The sequence below is a fragment of the Hyperolius riggenbachi genome, chromosome 7 (assembly GCF_040937935.1).
Source record: "Hyperolius riggenbachi isolate aHypRig1 chromosome 7, aHypRig1.pri, whole genome shotgun sequence".
NCBI classification, from domain to species: domain Eukaryota; kingdom Metazoa; phylum Chordata; class Amphibia; order Anura; family Hyperoliidae; genus Hyperolius; species Hyperolius riggenbachi.
In genome coordinates, this window is record NC_090652.1 from 235049757 (window position 1) to 235064040 (window position 14284).

Here is a 14284-nt window from a genome sequence, read left to right on the forward strand (position 1 = left end):
TAATGTTTAAGGCTATAAACTTCATTATAGATGTGGCAACGGAATCTATCTGTTTGACCGCAAGAGCGGCGGCGTTGTCTAACATGGCCAGAAGAAAGGTAGTAAGGTTTCTAAAAACCTGTTAGGTATCATTCCTTTCTCAGGTGACCTATTGTTTGGTCCCCAGTTGGATGAAATCCTTGAAAGGACATCAGATAAAAAGAAGGGTTTCCCTAAAGAAAAGGCAATTTAGACAGGGGAAAAAGCTTTTTCGTGAGGACAAGAGAATAAAACCAAACCCCAAGACGGACGTAAACCCTGGTCCTTCTCTCGCGAGCAGAACAAGCCAAATGCATTGTTTGGCGGTTCAGACTCCACTACAAGAAAGCAGCAGTGACAGCGAAGAAGCTGTGGGAGAAAGGTTGGGCTCCTTCCTCCCGCGGTGGCAGAAGTTTGCGACCAGCCCATTCATTCTCAATCTGATCGAGTTGGGATACCATATTGTATTCCAACAAAGACCTTCAACAAAGTTCATAGTGACAAAAGAGTTGAGGTCAAACCAAGAACAGAGGGCCATATCTTGCATTCTACAAGATATGTTAACAAGAGAGGTGGTCACTCTGGTGCCAGTTCTGGAGCAGGTAAAGGGTTTTTTATTCAAAAATCTTCCTAGTGAAAAAACCGTAGGGCAAGTATCGTCTAATTCTGAATCTCAAACCACTCAAGTTTTTCATAAAGCATCAGGTTGCCTCCCCTTGGGCATACTGTCCGCTCCGAGAATTTTCACCCGAGCTGATCTCACATCTGCACAAAAGAGGTATTATGATTGTTCCCTATTTGGACGATCTTCTAATTATGGCAGAATCAAGGCAAACATTTTTGCTCTACAGAGATAGTTGTAAAGGAACTCCAGCAAGCAGGATGGAGTGTAAGCCTGGAAAAATCATAGTTAGAGCCCACTCAGAATATAATTTTTTTCTGGGATTCATAATGAACTCAATAGAACAGAAGATGTTCTTACCGGAGCAAAAGCCTGCGAAGGTAATACAGCAGGTGGGAAATCTCAAAAGATTGGATGTCATCTCGATACGGGATGCAATGAGACTCCTGGGACTGTTAAACTCAGTGGCACCAGCAGTACAGTAGGCAATGAAGCATTCACGAATCCTACAGAGTTGGGTCTTGAAAAATTGGGCAAGACAATCGAAACTTTGGATCAGTTAGTACAGATTCTAGTGCAGGTAAAGGAAAGTCTAGATTGGTGGACTATTTCCCACTCGTTATCTCAGGGCAGACCTTGGCAATTTCCAACTCAGGTAGTCTTGACCACAGACGCAAGCTTGTTAGGTTGGCCATTGTTCAAGATTTCAAAACACAGGGTCTTTGGCAGCATCATATGAAAAATCAGTCTGCAAATCACAGAGAATTGATGGTGGTGAAGTTCGCTCTGATAGCATTTCAACATTTGATAGCAGTCAAGCAGGTGCAAATAAGGACGGACAATTCCACAGTAGTGGCGTATATAAATCGCCAGGGGGGAACAAGGTCACACAAGCTATTGACCTTGGCGTTGAAAATACTGGACATAGCAGAACAGATTCTGTTGTTAATTACAGTAATTCACTTGAAAGGGTCTATGAATGTACTAACAGATCTACTAAGTCGAAAACAGCTGTCGAATACAGAATGACAATTGAACCCCGACGTATATCAATGGATAACGTCTGTGTGGGGGACGCCTGTCATAGATCTGTTTGCCAACAGGGAAAATACAAATTGTCGTTAATTTTTTTCCCTTAACGCCAAAGACAATCCAACAGCAGTGGATGCTTTGTCACAGACATGAGATTTCAATCTAGCATTTGCATTCCCTCCGCTGAATCTTGTTACCATGGGTATTGAGAAAGATTGCAGCATCCAGGACAAAGGTGATTCTTATTGCTCCAAATTTACCACGAAGGTCGTGGTATCCTCTGCTTCTGAAATTAAAAGTGGCGGAGCCGATGCTACTTTCTTTTCTGGACAATTTAATTTTAATTCAGAGGCAGGTTGTTCCAGACATCAACAAATGGAAGTTAACAGCCTGGTTACTGAAGAGCACATTTTAAAGACGTATGGACTATCAGATAAGGTAGTAGATACTCTGATTAAGAGTCGGAAAAAGAACACTAGAACAATATACCTGAAATATTGGAAAACTTATAAATTATGGAAGGAACAGTCAGGATTTAGATCTAATGAAGTTGCTACTGTTTTAGAATTTCTCCAGAGTGGAGTTGATAAGAAATTGGCCTCAAGTACGATTAAGGTGCAAATTTCAACGCTTTCTGTTTTTTTAGACAGACAATTGGCTGGTCATCCCTTGATTGCTCGGTTTGTTAAATCAATAGAGAGAAATAGGCCAATTGCTGTTAAACCATTCCCGAACTGGGATTTATCTTTGGTTTTGAAGGCTTTGACGAAGCCTCCTTTTTGACTGTGCCAGTAACATGAATTTACGTTTGTTAACGTTCAAAACAATATTTTTAGTAGCAATCACCTCAGCAAGGAGAGTGAGTGAACTTGAGGCCTTATCCTGCAGGGAGCCTTATTGTATTTTTTATAACGATAGGGTAGTCCTTAGAACCAGTTCAGAATTTATTCCGAAAGTTGGGGATATTTTCTATCGATCGCAGGAAATTATACTACCAACCTTTTATCCTAATCCAACAAATGATAATGAGAAACGACATTTGTTGGACATAAGACAAATTCTTAAAGATTATCTGGAGAGAGTAGAGTTTAAGGAAAACTGAAGCCCTTTTTTTGTAAATTTCACCGGAAAACTAGTGGGACAGAGGGCTTCGAAGAGAACGATAGCTAACCGGATCAAATTATTTATTATGGAGGCCTATAAAGTGATGGAAACGACTCCGCTGAAAGATCTAAGAGCTCATTCTACTAGAGGACAGCAACTTGAGCCTTCAGAGCTGTTGCTTTTCCTATGGAGATCTGTAAGGCAGCAACGTGGAAGAACTTGGGAACGTTCATGCGGCATTACAGATTGGATATCTTCATCAGACCAAGACTTTGGAAGAAAAGTCTTGGAGGCGGTCAGCCCACCCTAAAGTTAGTGTTTACTTGAGAATCATCTCGATGTATACCTGTCCTGGAGGGTTAATGGAAAAAACTAAACATTAGCTTACCTGGTAATTTAATTTTAAGTAACCCTCCAGGACAGGTGGGGTAACCCACCCCATTTCCTTTTATGATAAATAGTGTTTAAAAATGCAAAGGTATAAATTATATATAAATGTATATAAGACACTATTATGAATGGTTAGGTGTCAGGTAGTTGAGACCTGTTGGAATGTTTCTTTATTTAATACTGCCGGATACCTGACAAAGTTTTTTATTTATAGAGAGGCTTGTGGATGTTTCCTGTTTCCTGGGAGGGGCCAAATCTCGATGTATACCTGTCCTGGAGGGTTACTTAAAATTAAATTACCAGGTAAGCTAATGTTTAGTTTTCTTGCCTCCCTAGATCTGAAGGATGCATACCTTCACCTACCCATCCATCCGTCATCTCAACAGTATCTAAGATTTGCAGTCCACATGGAGGAAGAGGTAAGACATTTTCAGTTTATTGCTCTTCCTTTTGGACTCTCATCTGCCCCTTGGCTGTTTACCAAGGTCATGTCTGAAGTTTTAGCTGACCTTAGATTAAAGGGAGTCAATATCCTCGGATATTTAGATGATTTTCTGATTTGGGGACCTTCAGCAGAAGGGGTAAGATTGCAGACAGAATCTACGTTAGATTATCTTCAGCAGTTGGGTTGGCTCATTAATTGGGAGAAGTCTTCCTTAGTTCCATCCCAGGTCATAGAATTTCTAGGTTTTAACATTGATACTAGGAAAGAGAAGATCTTCATGCCTGATAGAAAAATTACTGCAATTCTAAACGCTATTTTTTCCTTTCAGAATGCAAAGACAATATCACTGAGAAGAGCAATGGCAATACTCGGGCTTCTAACAGCCTCATTTCCCGCAGTACAGTGGGGACAATTCCACGCAAGGGTTCTGCAGTTATGGATACTCAGATCATGGAACAGGAGCCTTACGGTATTGGACAAGAGGATCCCTATCCCTCACAACATAAAAGTATCCCTGCTTTGGTGGCAGCATCGAGTTCATCTTTCGACAGGCCGGTTATGGAAGTACCCAGATCAAAGCATAATCACAACAGATGCCAGTTTATGGGGTTGGGGAGCACATTTGGATGCTCTTCCGGCTCAGGGACAATGGTCTGTACAGATGAGCTCAAGGTCATCGAACAGCAGAGAGCTAGAAGCAGTATGGAGGGCACTGTTACACTTCAGGGATCAGATCAAAGGAACGCATGTGATGATAAAATCCGACAACAGAGCGGTAGTAGCCTTTTTAAACAGACAGGGAGGCACGAAGAGTCAGATGTTATGGAAGCAAACATCAAAAATTATGTTTTGGTCAGAGAACAATGTCAGATCGTTACAGGCACGTCATCTAAAGGGGACATCAAACCAGGTGGCGGATTATCTAAGCAGGGAGAAGTTAGACCAGAACGAATGGTCACTCAACCCAAGGGCTTTTCAGATGATAAGTTCTCAATGGGGATGTCCAGAACTGGATCTATTCGCCAGGAAAAAGAACTCAAAATGTCAAAGATTTTGTGCCCTGTATCAGGAGGATTCTCCTTGGGCAGTGGATGCGTTCTCGATAAGTTGGGGCAACATGATGATGTATGCCTTTCCGCCAATTCCATTACTTTCAAGAGTATTGAAGAAGATCATTCAGGACAAAGCAAGGGTCATATTGATTGCCCCATTGTGGCCCAAACGTCCTTGGTTCACATTACTTCAATCTCTAGCGATATCAGAGCCAATAGTCCTACCGCTGATGCAGGACTTGTTATCGCAGGGCCCAGTGTTGCATCCAGATCTGAGTCTACTTCACCTATCAGCCTGGAACCTGAGTGGGTAATACTGAAATCCAAGGGGTTCTCAGATGGTCTTGCAGAGACATTGCTCAATAGTAGAAAGAAGGTAACTAGAGTAATTTACCAGAAGGCATGGAGAGTCTTTAATGACTGGTGTACTAACAGATCTTTCAACAATAGATCACTCAGATCAGTTTTGGAATTCTTACAGTGTGGCTATAAGAAGGGCCTCAGTATTAGTACTCTGAAGGTTCAGGTTTCAGCATTAAGTGTGTTTCTGGAAAGAAAATTAGCACAGGAGGACTATATTATCCGTTTTTTTCAGGCGTTAAAGAGACTAAAGCCATCTGTAAGATCAAGAATACCTGCTTGGGATCTTAATGTGGTATTACAGGGATTATGTGAGTCTCCATTTGAACCTTTATCTCAGGTATCGGACAAATTCCTGACATTAAAGACCATATTTCTTATAGCTATTACTACAGCAAGAAGGATAGGAGAGTTACAAGCGCTATCCATAAAAGAGCCGTACTGTGTTATTTCAGAGGATAGAGTAACATTACGGCCGGACGCAGCATTTCTACCGAAAGTTGTTTCTTCTTTCCACAGGAACCAAGAAATATATATCCCATCATTTTGTGAAAATCCAACAAATGATAAAGAGAAGAGACTACACCTACTGGATGTAAGAAGGAGTCTATTACAGTATTTGGAAAGGTCTAATTCTTGGAGAAAGTCAGACGCAATGTTTGTCCTATTTGCTGGGAAGACAAAAGGAAATAGAGCTTCCAAGACAACCTTAGCGCGCTGGATCAAACAGGCAATTGTAGCAGCATACCAGGTGCAGGGGAAGACATTAACATCCTCGGTCAGAGCTCATTCTACGAGAGGCATTTCTACTTCATGGGCAGAGAGGGCAGGGGCCTCCATTGAGCAGATATGCAGAGCTGCAACATGGTCGAGTCATAACACCTTTGTAAAACATTATCGACTCAATGTATCTGCAAGCACAGATTTATCCTTTGGAAGGAAGGTTCTGCAAGCAGTGGTCCCGCCCTAAACCTGATCTCTAGTATATCGTCTCATCCAGGGGTGCTGTCCGAGTGACGATCCGGGAAAGACAACTTTACTTACGGTAACGTCTTTTCCGGTAGTCAGGAGGACAGCACCCCTACAACCCGCCCTTTTTGGGTGGAGCATCAGAGGTTTGTATAAGCATTTTAGTGTCCGTATTATCTTTTATATTAACTGAGGTATAGCAGCAAAGTAAGTGGCTTATATAGCAGGCTGCCTGTTGCTTATGCAAATTTGTTCTTTTGCAGTTCCTGTCCACGGTGGGGAGGGAGACAAGTCTCATCCAGGGGTGCTGTCCTCCTGACTACCGGAAAAGACGTTACCGTAAGTAAAGTTGTCTATCTTTCCCCTGTCAGACTTGTCGGCCTGTGTCTGGAAGGCTGCCAAGTTCTTCAGTGTTGTGGTTCTGCTATGAACTTCCCCTTTCAGGCCCCTCTCTGCACACTGCCTGTGTGATATTTAGATTAGTGCAGCTTCTCTCTGCTCTCTTATCTTTTACAAGCTGGATAAATCGTCCTCTGAGCTGGCTGGGCTTTCACATACTGAGGAAATTCAGACAAGGGCAAAGCTGTTTGCAGGAAGAAAAGAGCAGCCTGAAACTTCAGTGCATGAGAGATACAGGGGGAAAGAAACACACAAATGATCTCTTGAGATTCAAAAGGAAGGGTGTATACAGCCTGCTTGTGTATGGATGTATTTTCTATGTGTGGACATACTGTACATCAATCTACTTCCTGTTTTGGTGGCCATTTTGTTTGTTTATAAACAAACTTTTTAAAACTGTTTTTAACCACTTTTAATGCGGCGGGGAGCGGCGAAATTGTGACAGAGGGTAATAGGAGATGTCCCCTAACGCACTGGTATGTTTACTTTTGTGCGATTTTAACAATACAGATTCTCTTTAACAAAAAGTCCCAAACTGGTACCTTTTTTTTTTTTTTTTGTGTGTGAACCAGCCCTAAGACTTAACATTAAACTAGGACTCAGCAGAAGAGTGAAAAGAAAAATTCCAGTGGAAGTAAAGTAACCATACCTACTTGGGCAGGGACCACTAAAAATGTCCCTCTGATAACTTGATCAGATTGTGCTGTGCCCAATGATATCACCAGCAGCTGCAGAGTATTAGTCAACACTTTTCTTACTGGTTACTGGAATCATTGTTGCTGAAAGAGGAATTTTACCCAGGATTGAACTTCATCCCAATAAGTACCCCTTTACCCACTAGAAATCTTTACCTTATCTCAAATACCCCATCATAGTCAACTGTATGGCTGATATTGTGGTGAAATCCCTCCCTCAGAGTGATGTTAGGGCCATGACCTTGGTAGTTTGCTGTCTGTGAACCTTGTTGCATTGTGGGAAATAATGGCTATTTCCAACTGCCAAACAAGGAGTATCTCCCTCTGTGCATAGAACTCTCAGTGAACAAACGTTCCGTTTAGATCAAGGACTAAAGATATCAGCACCTGTGAAACATTTTAAAATGTAATTTGGGGTGAGGAAAGATTTTACAATGGGCTAACGTTGAGTAAGTTAAAAAAAAGTGAAATTTTATTCATTTTTATTTTTACTACAGTTCTTCTTAAAAGCTACCCTCCGTAACCCCAGCAGGCCATGAAATCTTCCATGAGAAGAAGTTGTGGTACCTTAAAGAGGAACTCCAGTGAAAATAATGCAATAAAAAAAGTGCTTCATTTTTACAATAATTATGTATAAATGGTTTAGTCAGTGTTTGCTCATTGTAAAATCTTTCCTCTCCCCGATTTACATTCTGACATTTATTACATGGTGACATTTTTACTGTGGGCAGGTTATGTAGCTGCTCCTAGCTGTTTGGGCTGTTAGAGACAGCTGTAAACAGCTAATTCCTGTCTGTGAACCTTGTTACATTGTAACAAACTGCCAAAAGTACCGCGTCTCAGAGCTTCTCGTGGGAGGGGTTTCAGCACAAAATCAGTCATACAGCGCCCCCTGATGGTCTGTTTGTGAAAAGCAATATATTTCTCATGTAAAAGGGGGTATCAGCTACTGATTGGGATAAAGTTCAATTCTTGGTTGGAGTTTCTCTTTAACCTCCCTGGCATTCAGTTTGTGCTGTATTGCTGTAAAAAGTGGTTGTTAATTTTCATGAAATTTTTGCCTGTAACTGTAACCAAAATGTGTCAAGCAAGGGTCTAGTATACATTTTGAGTATAATAAGTTTCCAACACAAAATCATATCACAAAATAAATTTAATTTTATGCTCCCTTTCTGCCAGGCCACAATATCCCCACTCTTCAGCTTTTTGGAAGGAAACATGCAGTTTTTCGCTTGCATTTATAACATTTGTGATTGTATGCATATTTCAGCATGCTTTGTAAACCTGCATATGGAAATTTGCACACAAATGCAAATTTGAATGCAAAAAAATGAATTCCTGCCTTAGAACTTATCGTTTTCAGCTATTTTTCCCTGGACAAGTCACTCCTCCATACTGCCAGGGAGGCTAATTACAGAGACAACAATACTGATTGCATCACCTTGAGAAGGCGGATGAGAAATGACCTACTGGGGGTCAATGAGTACTGGAGATGAGAAACACTAGCATGTATGTACTGTATATATTGAATGTCATGACAGTACAGTGTCTTGAATTTCTCATGTATATTTGTTCCCCAATATTGGTACTATGTACAGCGCTACAGAAGATCTTGGAACTATATTAATAAAAAATAATAATGTATATTATATTTGCTATTGGTGGATCAGGGCAGATGTTATAAAGATGTTTTACCACATTGTATGCTCATGTACGTGTGCACTTTTTTCCCCACCTAGAAATTCTTATCTATTGTTTCCTTTCGCTACAGGGATGGCTGGTACTATTTATTTCTTGGCGGACATGCTGGATGCTGCAAATGCCAAGTTCCCTGCATTTGAGATATAGTTCCTTTGTCCCCAAGCACTATATGGGCCGTGCAGCTGCTTTCAGCTCTCCGTTTCTTCACAAGGCAGTTGATAACTTTGCTTTGAGGTGTTTTACCTGCGGTAGTTGTTTATTGCCCTTTATGTAGTACTCTGCCAAGAAGACATGCTTTGTGTAGCTTTTAGGCTTTGGACAAAGTACCGTAACAAACCACTAACAGTATATCAACACCAAGGAATCAGTGAGAAGTATGGACAACTATGGAGTTTTAAGAATTGCTTGCTGGAATGCTCCAATATGAATCCTAAATGGTCTGTGGTGGGATATAGAAGATAATTATTATTTAGGAGTGTTAGAGGTGGAAAGAATTTCCCTTTAAGTTTCATTGGCTCATCAGATACTACAGGTAGTATTACATTTCTTTTAATTTAGCAATCCTGGACTATTTGTGCTCCACACACCATGCTGTGTATCTTTGTTTGCTGGCCTTATAGCAGTTTTCTAATAACAGCCCTGCTATAAATTCTTCATGATGCTCACAATCCACTACTATTGTAAGGATTAGAGTCATAAAGGGTCTGATTCTATTCCACGATCATTTTTGATGCTGTATTTTTGGGACATTTGGTCAGGGCTGTTGAGTTGGAATCAATCAGTCGGAGCAATTTTGGGTACCTGGAGTTGGGGTCAGTGGTTTCATAAACTGAGGAGTCAGGAGTTGGAGTTAGATAGTTTTTGTACCAACGCCACAGCCCTGCATTTATTAACAAGTTGCAACCACTGTTAGTATTTGTCAGTGCAGTCTGTACAGATTTGGCACTTAAAGGGGCACTATGGCAAACATTTTTAAAATTTTAAATATGTGCAAACATATATACAAATAAGTACATTTTTTCCAGAGTAAAATGAGCCATAAATTACTTTTCTCCTATGTTGGTGTCACTTGCAGTAGGTAGTAGAAATCTGGGGGATTTATTTATTCTCAGAAGCACTTAGTGAATGGCAGTTGCACCATCCAGCTGCCAAAAAACTGTGTAGCTAGCAGGGAAAGGTAACCAGCATCATTGTTTAATTTTTTTTTTAGGGAATATCTTAATAAAGATTAAAAGCCATGCTGAGAATCCCCTATGAAGAGATGGACTAGTCCAAAACTTGTCACTTCTATCAGATTTCTACTACCTACTGTAAGTGACAGCAACATAGTAGAAAAGTAATTTATGACTCATATTACGTACTTCTTATATGTCTGTTTGCACATATTTAAAATTTTAACATTATTGCCCCTTTAAAGAGAACCCAAAGCGGAATATTGAAATCTTAATAGGACCCAGAGGCATGTCATGTGCACAATGACCTACCTCTGTGTCGTTCTATTCCCCCCCCCCCCCCCCATGCTCTGTTGTCCCCCCCAGAAAATATCGCCAGGCTAGCGACAATCTGCTTGTCGCTAGCCTGCTTTGTTTATCTGAGGCTTGTCAATCAGCCTCTTCCGCACTGCCGCCTCCATGACAGGCTCTCCCCGCCTCTGCTAGCTTCCTCCAATCAGAAGCCAAGCTGTGACCCAGGAGTACTTCCTGGGTCCATTGTGCACATAACATGCCTCTGGGTCCTATTAAGATTTCAATATTCTGCCTTGGGTTCTCTTTAAGTATTTAGCAACATTCCCATCAGCAGTTGAAATCATTTTGCAGTCTTTTTGGTTTCTTTGATAACTTTACTAGTTTATAGGTTACTTTTTCTTGCTTTTAAATTTCAGGTTATGGAATTGCTAGTTGATATACCCTTTTTATTAGTGGTAAAGGTTACATTCTATCAATCTAATATTACTTACCTGCTTGTGTTATTGTACTTGTAACTGACTGCTACTGCAAAGTTTAACTGCAGCATTTAAAGAGAGTCTGAAGCGAGAATAAATCTTGCTTCAGACCTCATAGTCAGTAGAGGCATGTGTGCCCCTCCTAAAACGCCGCTATCCCGCGGCTAAACGGGGGTCCCTTACCCCCCGAAATCCCCTCCGAGCAGCGCATCCCCTCTTCCGGATTAAGGCAGGGCTAACCGCCGCAGCCCTGCCTCACGCGCGTCTCTCTGCCTCTCCCCCGCCCCTCTCAGTCTTCCTTCGCTGAGAGGGGCGGGGTAGAGGCGGCGATGCGCTGCTGATAGACGGCGCTGAGAGGCAGGGCTGCAGCCGTTAGCCCTGCCTCGAGAGCAGCAAAATCTACGACCAAGTTGGTCGTAGATTTTGCAGGGGGGGGAGGGTGTGTCAGTGACCCTCGTTGAGCCGCGGGATAGCGGCGTTTTAGCAGGGGCACACATGCCCCTGCTGACTATGAGACAAGAAGCGAGATTTATTCTCGCTTCAGTGTCTCTTTAATTTGTCCACCCAAACATATACGATGATAGCGGTTACATCTGAAAGCTGCCTCTTGAGGCTGATGGGCATTGTGCATATTTTATGGTACTTTGGATGAGGAGAGGGCAACACACAAGGGCATGTGGATCCAGCATGAATTCCCTTATGCTTACCTTAGGTAGCTTTACCTTGGTTCAGTATACATTATTTGTACCGAGCTACAATAAGACACTAAATAGTGTATTTTTTTGTCCAGCGCTTTTGCACACCCACACTACCCAGTTACTGCATAGGGACGACGAGATCACAAAAATAAGCTAATTTAATCTCTACACAAGTGGAAGGCATGGAGTAGCCCGGACTGGAAGTGTTTTTTTTTCATAGGAATGAAAATGGTGCGTTTTTTTAATTTGACAATGATAAAAAAAAAAAAAAAACACCTAAATTGCTAATATCATTCCCTGAGCAACCTGGTATCCTGCTGCTGCCTGCCGTCCTGGGTAGGACTGTCATGTCGCACTGATCTTCTTTCCCCATCCCCATTTAGCTCATAAACAAAGTTTTTGGTGGAGTAAAAAGAATATCAAGAGTAGAGTGGCCGCCGATGCTGAGAGAGTGTGTTGTAGTATCGTCACACAGAACAACAAGTATCATCTAATTCAGGTGTGCCAATTGCCTAGACCACAATCTACCAGAAAATGTACAAAGGCTTTCTGGTTAGATCATGCACTCAAAACGGGTGGAGTCGCCTAATGCATAAAAGATGGGCTAATAAACTGTTGATCTTAAGCTTCGTACACACGTCGGACTGTAACCAGCTACCAGTCTTCAGACCCGCCTGCGAGGCGGTCGGTCTGACAACAGTTTGCCGGTGTGTACAGTCTGTCGTCAGGCTGGTTTTGACTGATCCACCGAACATACACACCGGCAAACTGTCGTCAGAACGACCGCCCCACCGGCGGGTCTGACGACTGGTAGCTGGTTACAGTCCGACGTATGTACGAAGCTTTATAGACAATGATTTTATGTGCTCAAATGAAAGACCTTTTTTTCAGTAAACTGGGCCGAATTCTTGGAGAGGTAAGATTACCTCTCTTTCTATAAGATCAACAGTTTATTAGCCTATCTTTTATGCATTGGGTGCCTCCACCCCGTTTTAAGTGTCTTTTCATACCTCTTTAGAGGTGATAGGTTTTTTTTAGTTTGTCCTAAAGAACATTCGGATTGCGACCCACCATTTCCTTTTACGGACCTGGAAAACCAAGCAGGGATGGTTAATTTCCCGACTGCTCTGATGGTGGTTGCAAGGATTTTGCAACCCACCTTTGTGAGTATTTACATCCTCAGCATTTTGCTTTTCTGAATCTTACATGATTCTGCACCATTGGTCTCTTGGTTTCCTTCTGTCTGTTTGATGAGCATGGGGTTGTTACAATCACAGGAACTATCGACATAAGCTATCTGGGTAGATAATGCACGCCTGAGTGCCACACGCTGTCTCTGACTCAGAAAAGCTTCATGTAATATGCCATCCTGGAGTTCTGCACAGCAGTTAGAGCATTCTGAAGTAGCAAGGTGGGGAGGCATACATGTAAAAGCATTATGTTCTACTGACAATTTTGGTGCAATAAAATGCTATGATATACATCTAATTGATTGGGTGCTTGTGATAATCCATATACAGTTGGACTGCCGCTGTGCATGTGCTGCAGTTATGGCTTGCATCTGTAGGTAGAATCTACCTGTGTGATCATTTTGACGCAGAGCTGGAGCAGGTAAACCTTACACTGTTTCTGCTACACATGCTCCCTCACCATCTCCCCAGGCTTCTCCGATCCTCCTCTGTCCAGCCCTGTGTGTTTGTTCAGTCACACTCAGTCATGCATGTGTGCCTGGGGGGGGGGGCGCGGTTGGGCCGCACATACCTGGTTGAGTGTGCACAAATAGGCCAGCCAGCAGAGGATCGGAGTGGGCCGATGGAGATGGCGAGGAAACCTCAGGTAAGAATAAATGATTTCATCTTTTTCATCCCACGTTGCCTTATGACCTTTTTTATGTAAACGATGAATGCTAAAATAAATAACCCGAGTATATTATATAATTTAACAGAGCTTCATATTAAAACATTTTAACAATGTTTACTGATAAGTACAAATACTTTATAGTGATGTGAAAATAATTCAAGGTTAGTAATTGAACTTAAATCTACACAGTTTGTGTGATTCTCTGATGTAACAAGCCATAGATAAGTTATTTACCAACTGCTAAATGTAAAAATCCTAAAAAATATTTAATTGGACTTTTTTATGACTTCAGTTTTATATTTCCTAGAAGGCCTGGTTAATAAAACTTCTTGTATTTATTTGCGTCTTTTGTAATATACTTGCTTTTCTTTAGCGAGCAAGAGTACTTCCTTTGTGACAGTGGGGAAAACCCCAAAAGAGAGCAGATGCGTAAACCATGGATTCTGTTTGGCTGCTCTGAGCAACTTGCGTGGTTTGATCCATTTTTCCTTTTGCTGGTTTTGATTAATTTCCCTTGTTATTCCAAAGTAAGGACTGATATTTTAACCCTTCTTTTTTTTTCAGTTGTGACGTTGTCAATAAAATATTTACCCTGACTAGATTGTGTTCATTATAATGTATGTGTTCTGTTTTATCCCTGTTCTGCTGCGGAGTTGGTACACAAATCATCCGACGGCTCTGTTTATGACACCACCAGCTCATACTCCTCAGTTTACGATACCACCAATTCATACTCCTCTCTTTGATACCACCACCAATTCCGACTCCTCTGTTTATGGTACCACCTGCTCATACTCCTCTGTTTTCAATATAATAATGTGTTTTCCATGTTTAGTTGAAAGAATGTAACATAAAAGGTTTTTCATTATTGCCAAAGCTGAGTAATTTTAAACTGACCATAAATTAAGATGGTCTCTGCATTTGGGAACAAAACAAAGCTCTTGGCCAGGAAGCTGCCTCACTATGTTTGCCATTCTGGCCTGTCATTGCCAATGTG

At 41.6% G+C, this 14284-nt stretch overlaps 2 protein-coding genes across 4 annotated transcripts in view; both read left to right on the forward strand.

The window, feature by feature from the left end:
* The window catches only part of LANCL1 (LanC like glutathione S-transferase 1), a 60369-nt gene extending 46486 nt beyond the window's left edge, over window positions 1-13883 (forward strand). For all 3 annotated transcript variants that reach the window (XM_068245401.1, XM_068245403.1, XM_068245402.1), the window contains exon 10: window positions 8858-13883. In XM_068245401.1, the coding sequence (XP_068101502.1) occupies window positions 8858-8934 (77 nt within the window). In that variant the 3' untranslated portion in view covers window positions 8935-13883. The remainder of the gene's footprint in view (window positions 1-8857) is intronic.
* LOC137524900 (uncharacterized) overlaps window positions 3682-14284 on the forward strand; it is a 366090-nt gene continuing 355487 nt past the window's right edge. Inside the window, exon 1 of the mRNA XM_068245399.1 lies at window positions 3682-6283. Coding sequence (XP_068101500.1) covers window positions 4047-5993 — 1947 coding nt within the window. The 5' untranslated portion in view covers window positions 3682-4046 and the 3' untranslated portion in view covers window positions 5994-6283. The remainder of the gene's footprint in view (window positions 6284-14284) is intronic.